The sequence below is a fragment of the Corapipo altera genome, unplaced genomic scaffold (assembly GCF_003945725.1).
Source record: "Corapipo altera isolate COAL_440 unplaced genomic scaffold, ASM394572v1 45, whole genome shotgun sequence".
NCBI lineage: Eukaryota > Metazoa > Chordata > Aves > Passeriformes > Pipridae > Corapipo > Corapipo altera.
Window position 1 is genome coordinate 26,778,114 of NW_020884877.1, and position 13,677 is coordinate 26,791,790.

The following is a 13,677-nucleotide window of genomic DNA, read 5'->3' on the forward strand; positions in this document are numbered from 1 at the left end:
GGAAGTGGCACTTCTCTGGCCCTTAGACAGCAGCCAGATCTGGACTGTAGAAATTGCTGTCATCATTATTATTATTATTACCTCTATTATATAACATTTTAAGGCTAGGAGATCATTAGCATATGTACTGAAACTACATGGGAATCTAATGAAGGTGACTACAACTCTACAAACTGGAACAAAAATATGGGAGGGGATGAAAATTTTCTTGCCCTTAAAGAAAAATTTCAGGCATCTCCAGCAAGGACAGGCAATCAGAAGCTCAGTTTAACACAGGAACTTTAGCAGGAGAGTCACCAGTTTCAGCCAGCCTCATTATTTCAGCCTCAAAGTCAATGTTAAATCAGCTCAGTGGCTCTGTAGCAGTTTCTCCTGAGAAACACAGCCCTGCCTTTCTTAGCCTAAGTGATCTGGTGGCATTGCTCCTCACCTTCCGCCACCTCACTGCTGGGATGAGAAATGAAAGGAAAGGTTCAGAATAATTCTCTCTAAATGAGAGAACACCCCAATTCTCTGTTCTGTGTATTTCCAAGACAATTCTGCAATCTCATGTCAGAAACTAAAAGCAACAAGCTGGCACAGAGCAGGCAATGGCTGGGAGTGAATGAGTAACTACCTCAGAAGCAGGACAGCAGTTCAACTCCCTTGATCACAGCTTAGGATTTTTAATTACATATATTCCTAGTAAATTGGAACTTTCCAGGACATGAAACATGAGCAAATCCTAGACCCCTGTGATTTGTAAGAGATGCATCAGTCCAGTACAGCTGTTTCTATTTTATCATTATGTTCAGCCACGGGGACTGAGATCAAGTGCATTCCAGTCAAAGATAAGTGTAAAAAGGCAATGATTAACTTAGAGGCAGTTAGGTTAAATCAAACATGAGTTTCAAAACAATGAAATTGTATACCTTGATTTAAAGCTGTCAGGTGGCATCAGTTCCAGTGTATGTGCTGGTCCATACAGATTAACTACAAACAGCTTTACTGTTGGGTTTGTTTGACCTGCCTTTGGGAAAGAAAAAAAATAATAAAAGCTTTAGAGGCATTGAATCAATAACAACTGAACAGACTCACTCATTAACATAATTAAGTATTTTTAGAATAATGAAAAGATATTAAAGTGAAAATATCTTAAATTTTAAAAATTAATTTCACAGCCATTTGAATCACACAGATAACGATATGAAATATTGACTGATTCTCTCACTGCCTTTTCTAATGGGAGACTTTCCTGTGCAGAGCAAGTGACCAATGCTACAAGTGGCTATGCCCAGTCCAGTAAAGTCAGCTGCAAAGCACAGTCAGTTCCTAAACCTGCAGTGAAACCCACCCTCCAGCAAATTCTTTTCCAGAGACTATTGTTCCTTCTTCCAAAAAGCTGCTCTACCTCTATCTGGGATAGCATTTCTTCTCTTCCCTTGTTTTCCTTTACCATTTTCCCCCAGTCTTTCTTCCCTGTTTTGCTGAGTTGAAAATCTCTATTTTCAGCCCTGATAAAGAGTCAGCTGCTTTGGCAGGCCAGCTCTAAGGAGAACAAAATACTTCCTGTTGCAAAATGAGAATAAAATGTCAGTTTGATGTATATTCACAGGGAAGAGTCTGATAAATCCTGAGGATCTACAGGGAGGTGGGAATCATGCTTCTCCTGGTAACTAAGGGGTGTTCCTGAGAAGAAAAAAAGCACTGGTGATAGAAAGTAAAGCTCTGAATGGCTGCAAGGAGATGCTTCTGATTCCACATCCCTTTTCTAAACATACCATCTCCAAATTCTCTTTCATTTAAGTCACAGGAGTCGCACAACATTATATAATGCTCTTGGAACACATAGAATGAAAAGTGCGTCCTTCAACTGGGCTGACTCCTGTTTGATATTGGAAGGAAAAGGTAAAAATCACTGATTCAACAGATTTAATCATAATAAACTACGAAGTTATGTATCTGGCTCTTCACAGGGGTATATAGAAATGCAAAACAGGTTGGCTGAAATACACCCACAAATTCCTTTTAAAAATTGGGCTTATCTCAATAAAGCCTGAATGCGGTATCCACTCCTTTCTGATTGGCATGGGGGACAAGAAAGTGGCATTTGGGTATTTTTAATAATGCTAAAAAAAAGTTTATAAAAGGGACTTAATTAGACTCTTGGAATTACTTTTATTTTTCTTTTTTCTTCATAAAAATTTTGACATTTGCCTCAAAAGAAATGTCATCCTCCACAGGCATCCTTTGCACGAACACAGCTTACACAAATGCATAACTGTGGAAGAAAACCACTGAAAGGTTAAGTCTTTAGGGTACCACTGCAGTTTCCTTATGTCCCTTGAACCTTACTTTGCCTGCATAGTAGTGTCCAAGTGCTCTCACAGGCAGGGTTGCCATCAGTAATTACCACCCAGCAGGAGTATGAGTTTTCAGAGATACTCCAAAGCACACCTGCACAGCAAACATGGCCAGGTTGATGCTAGGCCTGAAGAACTAAACTACCCCAAAGTTGCCCCTGTGTCTCTGCCACAAACACAGTCAGTGTGCCCTACTCTGCTGTGTGGATACATGCAAGATTCAGCTCCACAGCTGTAGCCGTGGCTTCCAGCCCCATAAGAGGTCTGTCCCCCCAGCTGTGGTCAGCAGTGCACTGAGGTCCCACAGCCTGCAGCAGCCTCCAGCAGCTGAAAGTGAATGTTCTACCTGAGCAGAAAATTCTTACATCCACATCTCTCCCTCAACTCCTCCACCCCTCAGGGTCTTCTCATGCCAATTTAAACAGCATAAATTTTGCACAACAGCCAAAACATTTGTTCAGTAGTGCAAGAACTCTGCATTGAAATCCTACTTTGTTCTTAATAAATGTAACAAAGTTTAAAATTCCTTGTTCTGTTTTTTTTTTTTTTAAGAACACAGTTTGTGTTTACGACATGTACGCACACGAGCATGTTCCAGTGTTCCCAAAGACATATGTTTCATTTTATTTTTTAATTCTAGTTAGAATTTTGTACTCTATAACAAAGACCAAATCTTTTTTTAAATCTCTGGTGCTATACCACAGGCTTCATTGCCAATTAATGATGTTTAACGAGTATCTAAATTGGCATTAAATGGAGACATTAAATAATGTTTTTTCATTAATGAGATTACTGAAGTATTGTGTATCACTTTCATGCTGAATTGCTAATGAAATAGAATTACTCCTTTCTCGTTTACAAAGCTGACTTTTAAAAATATTCCTGATTTTTTTCTTTGCTCTGTCACTCAAGACCTTTTTCCAATGCAAGTATATAACCTAACACCAAACTAAAGCAGCAGGAATAGGGTAACAGTACTATTTTCTAAAGCTCTCAAAAAACTTCCCCTGAAATGTCAAAGGAGTACCATATATGCGGACCTACATAACCTGTCAGAAAGGAACTTGGACACTTTGAAATTGCACAGAACAGTTGGATAAACTGATCAGCTGGAAGATCAAAACAACAGATAGGGAAGCATCTCCCCAGAAAAGTCTCCAGCAAATGAGGAGCAATGTCAGATTTTATCCATGTCTGGGCTGTTCTTTCAATTTCCAAAACAAATCTAGAAATCAGTAATATTTCTGGGTTTTTTCTCATTTTGATAGTCACGAAAATATGTAACTCTGGCTTATCTTATTCAATACTGTCTGTCACATTTATTAATAACAGCATAATCTACTGAGATCTACGTCACTATTAAGGAACATGCTCCAGGCTCTGCACACTGGAGTGTGTGACTTCAGTGCAGCTGTAACAGTATCTTTTCTCTATGCAGTTCTTTAAATGTGTTACCCTTCTCTCCAAAGTGCTGGATTGATTTTATCAAGCCAAATATCAATGATGAAATTACTTCAAATTTGTTTGCTGTTCCCTCACCCAATAGTTTTTTTCCAGCAAAAGGTGTTACAATCTGTTGAAAAAAAATGTAATTATTATTTACTGAAAAGCAACATGAACATGCTACTGTTTGGAAACACTCCTTCCATATGGGTCAACACTATCACTGAACACAGAAGAGGAGATGGAGTTTGTGCTCACACTCATCTTACCTTAGGATATGGATACTGCTTTCCTTTTGGATATAGGCCTCCAGTAAACCGGGGAATAACCATGTTCGGTACCAAAGAGTCATTTATGGTCAGGAAGGCCAGTCTTTCACCGTCTGGAGACCACCAGTGGGCAACGTGAGAATGAAGAAGTTCCTCTGCAAAACCAGATTTCCTTAGAGTTCATAAAAAACTATCACATAGTTTCCAGTTTACTCAGTTGGCACTGAATTAATCTCTCTGTGCGTACTTGAAATGTGTCTGTTGTAATTTCAGTAATTTCACATTATTCTGGGCTGAATGTTTGAATATCAAAGCATATTGGAAGACCAAACTTGAACCATTTTTCTCAAATGAATACTTCCAGCGACATCAATAAATCATCTAAACATGAAAGATGACGGTAAGTGCCATATGTTTAGTTCTGTTGCATTCCAATAGATTTGTTTAATTAAATTTTAAATTATTTGGACCGTTTTAATGGAGGTTTTGGGTTATTTTTTAGGATTGTCAATCTTTTTTTTTTCTTCTCTTAATATAAAACTTCAGTATACCTGATTTCTCTGAGTTCTAGCACCTAGTAACATGCAGATCCTCCCACACTGATATTTATGTAAACATTTTTGCAGTCCAATATTTTGACTTTCTTGTCTCAGTCTAATGGACATCTTTAATTCTTGGAAGTTCAGTTTTTCTGCAATGTAACTTTTTGAAAATCCAAATTAAACTTTTCTTTTTATCCAAATTTTATTTGCTTTCCAAACGAAAGTAATTCTCAAAGATGCCATGCAATGTTTTCTCACATTTATTGTCATTGTATTTCATATCCAAAAGAAACAAACCAGAAACATCCAGCAGCCAACAACGCAAGAGCCAAACTTCTGGAACTCCAGTAAAGCGGCTCCTGAGCAATTCCAAATTCACCCTGTACAGGTCTTCTGTTTTCACTTGTGAAAAGACAGACTTTTATCATTATGTATTTGATATGTTCACTTGCTTGGTAAGGATTCTGTATTTAGTTTTGAAGAATTTGGCTGGAAAACTGATCGAGAATAGTGTACTAAGGGGAATAAAGGCCTGACTGCATACCTAATTTGAGAGCCTACCTAACAAAACTAGTTAAATCGTCAGCAGAGACTCCCCAAGATGCTAAACAGATTCTGAATGTTCTGAAGCAGCTTAATGTGTTGCATTATCTAAGGTCTGATGCAATGAAGCCGAGACCTATATTCAAAGTCATATATTCTAGGTCATGCTTCTCTCCCTGGCTGGATAACTAAAACCTTTTACACAGGAGAAGAGCAGAGAATGAATGGTGAATAGCAGATAGAAAAAAATCACAACTGTGTTTGTTTTAAAATATTACTGTTTGCATTTAGACAAGGTTATTCACACAAAGAAAAGCTATACCCAAACGCTTTGTAAGGTAAAATGCTAATAACAAATTCAGGCAAATGATAAAAGAAAAAAAATGAGGTCAAAGGAGGAACAGGTTGGATTCAACTGAAAATCCCTTAACTTCATACGGACACTATTCAGCCTGCTCAGCTTCTGATGCTGTGAAAACTGCTAAAAGTAGAGCACTGCTCTAAGTTAAACAGTGGTTAATGGGAAAGAAGTAATATGTTCATTCCTGCCATAGCATGTGGACTGGGGTTCTCCAATGTGTACTGACAGAACTCCCTTTAACACTGATTTTAAAGATGTGTATTGTTGAGAAGAGTTCTGCAAGCCTGCATCCCTAGAAACACCATGAATTTTCTGTAAACCAGGAAATGGAACAGCTGTTTGGGCCAGGGATTAAAAAACTCAGAAAAGAATGGGCAAAATCACCTCAAGAAGGCTTTAGGACATGTTTTGGGAGGAAGGCTTTGGGATGTGCATCATCTCCACAGTACTTCAGAAACTTTCAAGTCTCAAACTAGACAACTTTTGCTTTTCCTTCTCGTGGCTGTGATTCTTACTAACTTCACTTTGTTTTAGCAAAAACTTGATATACTGTATCAACTTCAATGAGCTATATCTGCTTAAATGCTTCAATTTACATGCCTTCATGTTAGATTTTAAGAATATGAAGTGCATATAAAACTACATTCCATTTCCAAAATGTCCATTGTCCTTACGTTTTCAAATATGCTACCACACTAAAACATTTAAAAAAATTAGTAGAAACCTTGGAACTGAGTAAATACTGGACACAGGTTGAGGGATGCAAACTACCATTCTAACTTAAGTTCACTTGGGAAGAGATTTTAAAAAAATACCTGAGGTGAGGTGTTGTCAAAACTACTGAACTGTCAAGCAGGATGTACAGACCATTTTTAAGGATCATGTTTAAGTTCCTTGCTGTTGGGCATTAAACCATTCCTAAAAACCACTCTGCCCTGAAAATCTCTACATGCAAGAAGTTATATACCTCAGGTAACTGATTATTTAACACCGAGCTATTTAACTATAGAATACATGTGTCCCATAGAAAGAGTAAGTGAAATGTGTATTAATTTTAAGCTGTTGTACCAAACTAGACAATCTGCTCCCCTTTTTTTTTCTTAAATTTTTTATTATTATGTTAAAAACATTTTTTGTGCAGAGAGAGAATCATTCTGTTGTACCACGCAGAAGATGGGTGTAGAAGATAGAGGGTATTATAACAGACTGATCTATCCCCTACTCCAACTTGCCACTACTTGCCAGTAACAGCAAGTTTTCCAGGAGCCTAGCATAGGTTGATTTAAGCAAAAGCAGCAGCCACTGTTGAGGTAACAGTATGACACTTTTAGACTTCATCATAACACTCAAAAAGGATTCAAGCACGATGTGGTTGCCTGGCTTGAGGGGCTGGAGTCTCTCACAAGTCATGCTGACACAGAGCACACCAACCACCACCCAGGCTGAAGGAGAGATGTCAATAAAAAAAGTGAGACCCTGGGCAGCATCATCTGGGATCACCTTTCAGTTTGTGTCCAGGGATAAAAAAGAAAATGTAGCCAACTCTGCTTCTAAGCTACGGTTCTTCAGTGTCCTCTTCTACTGGGATGTTTTAACTGTAAATAGGTCATCCCAGTTGTTCATACAAGCAACAAACTAAGCCCTGTCCCCCCACACTTTTTCACACTACCCAGTTTCATCATACATTTGATACATTCTGGTTGAAAATAAATTCTCCTTTCCCAGAAAACACTACTATATGCAAGCCAGCAGCCAATACAAAGGCAATCTGGCAAGAAAATGAGAAGGCAAAGAAGCAAACCTAACCTTAGCATTTCCTGAAATGAACAGATTTGTGCTGTTGGGTCTGTACAAGGACCTTTCATCTGTTTTAATAAACAGATATATTCATCCAGCTTACCTTCATATAACCAGTCTGCAATTCCATTAAAAATAATTCCTTCTTTTCCTGAGGATGTCAGGCGCAATGAGCTACTCTTTACATCAGGTTGATAGTAGATGTTATTTTCAAATATATAAATCTAGAAGAGGTAAGAGAGATGTAGAGAAAAAAGAAGATTTTGGTAGATATAAATGAATGTTCAGCAATGAATACATAATTTCCTCAGGCTCAGAACAGTCTACAGAATAATTCAGCATGAGTTTCAACCAGTGTGAGCTTCATATTCCTTTTATTATCAATTTGGACAAACTAAGCAAACTTTTAATATGTATGACAAGCCTTATTCTTCCTTTGAAATGGTCTTCTCAGTTGAAATGTTTCTATTCACCTTAAGAAATATTATTACATTCCTCAAAATCATACAGAAGTTTTATAACATCTGAATAGATAAAGAAATTTTTCCATTAATTCTATTCTATCCAATAAAACCATCTGGTTTTCCAACTGTGAAATTAGACACGCTTCTGTAAGGACATACAGCATAGTACATACACTGTAAATATAAGTTACAGCTTTATATCATGTTTTGGGAACATACTGGAAAAGCAAAAAGAAGTAGCAGTCTGTAGTTAACTTTTCTCAGCTTGCTGACACTGCTTGTGACTGACACACAAACATTTCATCTCAAGTGAGCTGTATAAATGCTCTTTATTTTTCAAGCCTAGGTTCCTCATTCTCCTTTTCCTGTGAGCAACAGACTGGACAGGCAGTCCTGTCCTTCTTCACTGCCCCTCCTCAGTCTTGTCTGCTTTTCTTTCCCTGCTCATTTTGTTGCAAAGGATATCAAGTTCACTCATTTTGTGAGACGGAGCTCCAGGTTTCCCAACAAAGTGCAGTAAAAGAAAGGTAAAGGGAAAAAAAAAAAAAAAAAAGAAAAAAAAGTAATATAAAATGAATAAAAAATACTTTGGTGGATTATGGGGATGGTAAAAAGGGCAGCAGATAAATACAGTGATGATGAAAAAGGCTTATGACATGGAAATACTTATGTTTTCATCCATCTGCCACAACGGGCTCTACGGTTGCCTTCCTACTACCAGCCAGGAGACCTTCGAGCACTTCACTGCTGCACAGTTTACGCACACGTTGTCCCAAACTTCATCCTTGGCCCTATCTTTTCAAGTCCAGGTTAATAAAAACCAAACATTCGAGATACTAGCAAGCCAAAAGCTACAGATGGGTACACAAGGCAGAACCACTGTCATTTCCAGAATGCAGAACTACTGTAATTTCCTGTAGTAACGCATTTAATCCTTTTTGTCTGTACTCCCACAGTCCTCAGTTTCTTGAGCTGTCAATGCCTGTGACCAGACTCTATTTCAGCTACAATAACCTCAGAGTTGTAGTTTATTTCTTGGGTTTTTTTTTGTTAAATTACAATGGCCACATATGTGGTTTCACAGCAATGGAATCAACCTAACAGCAATGTTATGCACCATCTTGATTCATACAGAAAATGCACGTAACAGCACCAGAGAAAAAATATGCAAAAGACATTTTTGTAACATGATTTCAAAAATGTACACTGATACACAGTGTCTCAGGGAGTCTAACGTGAAGTAAACATATTTCCACCAAAGACCATTAAGAGCCCAGTCATTTATCATTCTCTCATACTTCTGTGATAAACGAATTAATGGAAAATACTAACCAAAGAGCAAAGTTTTATTATCACTATTACTGCTGTTTCCTTTGCTTCTAAATTACCACCTGAAATAGATCTCCCTATGAGTCCCCAAACTAACAATTTTTGACAGTAGCCACTTCATGATTTCTGCTGCAGAAAGCAATAAAGCTGAGTTTTTTTCATATCATGATCAATGCAGTGATTTTAACCATTACTGGGAAACAGTGGTGACTTGGGACTAAGCCTTTTATGGTCAGAATTCAAAACTCAGCAGTGAGCTCAAAACTGAAGCAAAAATAGTTGATCCAGTTTGAATAATCCAAAATGTACCAAGCAGTAATCACATTTATAGTTTTATAAATAGTATTTGGAACAGCTGAGAATTTATGGGAAGCTGACGTGTGACCCAACATTAACAGCAGAAGAAAACAAGGATTAGAGAATGCTGGATATATCAAGCTTTTGAAATAATATCAATGAGAATTTCCTGTAAATGTGTACTTCCACAGTAAAGACGCACTTTTTCTTCTAAAGTAAAAGAAACAAATACAAGCAATAACAAGGCATGGTTAATTGCTTAACGAAGAAAATCTAAATAGTTTAGCCAAGTACTTGTTTTTTATATGAACTAAAAATATTCCTATCAGACTACATTACAGATAGACTAAGTAGTGGGAACCATTCTAACGACCGTTGGTTAGTAAGGAGCAATTTCTTACAGCTGACAGTCTCTTCTTATGTAAACAAAATCTTTCAGGAGATTACCAAAAAAGACTACTTGGTCAAATGATTCTACTTTATTTAAGCTTCTTTAATTAAATGAGATCAATATAATTAATTTTGGAAGATCAGGAGGATCATTTTTGCTTCTCTCCCCTCTTTTCAGACTGTTAGTATTTTTAATGGTGAAGATCTGCAAATTGTCTTGTCTCTGCAATGAAAAACTTTTGTTTAAAGCCATCAGTGCCAGTCAAAACACAGGATTAAGGAGTACTTGTTTTATGACTGAACCAAAAGAAGATCTTTAATCCTGTTATTACTAGTTAGCAGGCATTGCTAATTCCATTTGACAGATTTCAGATAAGCAAATATCTCAGAAGGATACTCACCGATGTGCCACTGACTGCTGGCTGCTTTGGCTTTATTGCCCATTCATTTCATAAAGCGGCTTTGTCTCCACCCTCAACCAGTTCTCAGTCATCCTCTGAACATCCTCACAGTCTTCTTAGCCTACTCTGTCATACAAACTTTCCCTTCTTTCCTCACCACTCCCGACACGTGCTCCTTCAACTTTGAAATCTACTCCAAACCCCAATATTTTTTTTTTTGAACACCTGTATTGGAACACTTTAAAGTTCTTGAAAACCCTCAAAGCCACCTAGTGGCTCTCTCTCTAGCAAGCCTCACACTCATTGCTTATGTGAATTAACATAAAAAATGATGAATTTATGTTCCTTTGCAAAACATTTATGAGGTACAACCATTCATGTTCCTTGACATAACTAAAGTGCACATAAATGCACATGGATGATTTAGGGTTGGTGCGCTGGCTTTGCACTCAGTGCCCGTAGCATTTCAAAAGATCAATACTCCCCATGCTTGAGCCTGTAAAAATATCTTAGGAAGATTCAACATAATGGTTACTAATTTAATCTCATTCTGGGTATTTATTATATTCCAAGAGGTGCCACGAAGCCCCTGAACTGCTGTTTATACGGACAGGAATGGCCCATGCTCACTTCCTACAGTGATGCTGTCACCCCTGCAGTCAGAGCTGCATTCCCCTCCATTCCTGAACGTGCCAAAGTGCTCATCAGTAATTATTTAACTCATTCACCACTTGGAAATAAGGACTTGGAACTAAAATGTAGATTTCTGCAGCAAAACAGGCAGCAGAAGTGTAATAGGAGTGATAACATTACTGTGAAGGCTACTTAGTTGAGGCCTGAGAGGCTCTTCACTTTCCTCTCTGTAAATGTAGATGGTGGATTCAATTAAGCACAAGTACTTTGTGTAGCCACAAAATCCAAACTCTCATCTGACACTAAGTGCCAAGAAAGGCATTTCTAAAAGGCAGACTCACTGTGAATTCTTCTCCCCAGTATAATATTTATATGGTACAAAAATGTACCTTTTATATAACTCTAAAAATACTGACATTCTAATAGATCACCCCTCGCAATTAATTCTGTTCACAAGACTGTGAATAGATCTTGTTTTCTCTAGCATTTGCACCTACAACACTGACCAGCAACAAAAGGTGGTATCAAATGTGAAATGACTTAAGAAGGAAAACAGACACTGGTTTTACTTTATGCAGATTTTCACAAGCCCATCAATTAAGAGTAGAAATGGAACTATTTCGTAGCTGAAACATGCAAAAATCTCCTACACCAGGCTGCAAAGCAGAGGAAGTCTTTAAATGTCAAATCCTCCCCTCCCTGTTTATCACCTAATTTCCTTTTCTTTACTTCATACATTTTTCTCTTTCTTGCTCAATTTAAACATTGCCACCAAGCTTCCTGGTGAAAACTCCTTAGAGGTCTACTTTATGCTGCACTAAAATGTATTTCCAATACTTTCTTTCAAAAACACAGAGACTAGATGAAAATTTTCATTTTTCAGAAATTGGCTGCTGATGTTGATTACTTGCAGTACAACAATACATAGAGGTTGAATTTATGAGCCACAATTTGATTTTTAAAATTGAGTGAAGGAGAGAGCAAGTGACTGGGAGAGAATTCAGACTACTACTTTTCCTCCAACAGAGATTTAAACTCTCAAATACTGCAAGGCAGATAGCAATTCATGACACTGAGATAAGAATAACTGATCAAAACAAACAAAAGTATTCTTGGAGCAGAATCTTGAAAACACATGTGCATTACCTGACTCCAATAAGTAAAATTAAATACATTCCCAAAGGTTTCCAGGGTGGGGACTTCACACATTTCATCACTTTGTATATTGTGTTTTGAGCAATGTCACATGAACCAAAAATTTCACTTGCTAGTCTATCTCCATTCAGGTATCTGAGAGCAAACAATAGTAAAAAGGCTTTTCTCAGTATATACTTGGGTCTATTTACTACATCACAAGTACTAAATTGTTGACTGCAACTACTGAATCTTCCCAAACTGCTAAAAGAGGAGTTGCTAACTGTGTATCAGACAGGTATTCTCATGAATACATCAGTGGATTTGTGCTCAAAATGCTTTTACAGCTTTCAGCCATGACAATAAGAGAATATATTGAAAAAGGCATAAAGTGGAACCAGGATATGCTATCATATATGAAAATTATTATTATGCTGGTTTGAACCACTTCAACACATCTTTAACAAGTATTTTTAGACAATTTAAAGTAATTTTTTAGTTAAGACTTTCAGGTAATAATGCTGTGAGGATAAATGTCAAAATCTATTGCCTTCTAAATTATTTGTCTTTTTGTTTTCCTATATATTTTGCACAGCTAATCACATCAAGTCTTAAACCAAATGGAAAAAAACCCACAGAGCATTTCTTAAATTATTTTATTAATTATTTTCCAATTAATGACAAACACCTGCAGGAATGGTTTGGATTAGTGAGAGATTGATTCTTAATAATGCTCACATTTATCTCAGCTGACTGTGAAGAATCTGAGGCTCTGCTTGCTCTAATGTTCTACCACAGCACTAATCCTTCTCCTTTTTCCTGATCTGGTAGCCTCTAAAGTACTTTTTTCATAAACCTTCTTCTAAATTGATTTCTTCCAAAACACTTATTCATTGTTTGCAACACGTTTCACAATTGCACTGTTTGATTTCAGGCTGAGGTCTTCAGCAGAGCACCCAGTCCGAGCAGTTCCAGATGGCAGACAGCTGCGAAAACAGAGACATTCAATCTCCCAGCCGAACACAAACCCGGTGCCAGTAGCTGGAGAGGCCCCCTGTGTGTCTTTAATCATTTCAAACACTACAGGCAGAGAAAAGCCACTAAATTACAGAAAAATACTCCACTTTTTCCCATTAGGAGCTCCACTGAAGCCTCCTGCATGGGCACATCCACGCTCAATCCCTCCTCTGATTGCAGGGCAGCGTTTCAGCAACAGCACAAGCCTTTTAAACTCCACCTGGGCAGCAGCAGCAGCTTTCTTGGAGCTCTGTTGAAATCACTGTGTGATCACCTGACCTTCACAGAGGCACTGAGTTTGAGTGGAGCAGGGCTGGGACCTCCCTACCAAAGCAGGGGCAGTTTCTCCAGCAAGGACTGCCAGCAGCCCATTAGCCCTGGCAGCAGAGACGGAATAGCAATCAGATATTTGCACATGTCCTAGAAATTCATCCAGACAGCAAAGTTCAGACTTGTACTTATATCCAAAAGCCCAGTTTTCTTTAGGTGGTAGAGAAACAAAGCTGCAGCCTTTGCTGACACAATTTATCCCCTTCCCTGGAACCAACCATCAGTCACTCTACCAGAGAGAGTCAAATTTCTCTCAAAACTGTTGTTAGGGGGGTGGCCTTAACAATCTAGCATTAGTCCCTTCTCTAACTTATGCATGGATAAACTTATTTTATTACGAATATAAAAATATGAATATAAGGGAGTTTACCATGCAGCAAGTTCT

At 37.8% G+C, this 13,677-nt stretch overlaps 1 protein-coding gene across 1 annotated transcript in view; it reads right to left on the bottom strand.

Annotated features, from left to right (window-relative positions):
• DPP10 (dipeptidyl peptidase like 10) overlaps positions 1-13,677 on the bottom strand; it is a 213,796-nt gene that overhangs the window by 39,114 nt on the left and 161,005 nt on the right. Inside the window, exons 7-9 of the mRNA XM_027637169.1 lie at positions 7,401-7,521; positions 4,055-4,209; positions 912-1,009 (exon numbers count right to left, since the gene is read on the bottom strand). Coding sequence (XP_027492970.1) covers positions 912-1,009; positions 4,055-4,209; positions 7,401-7,521 — 374 coding nt within the window. The remainder of the gene's footprint in view (positions 1-911; positions 1,010-4,054; positions 4,210-7,400; positions 7,522-13,677) is intronic.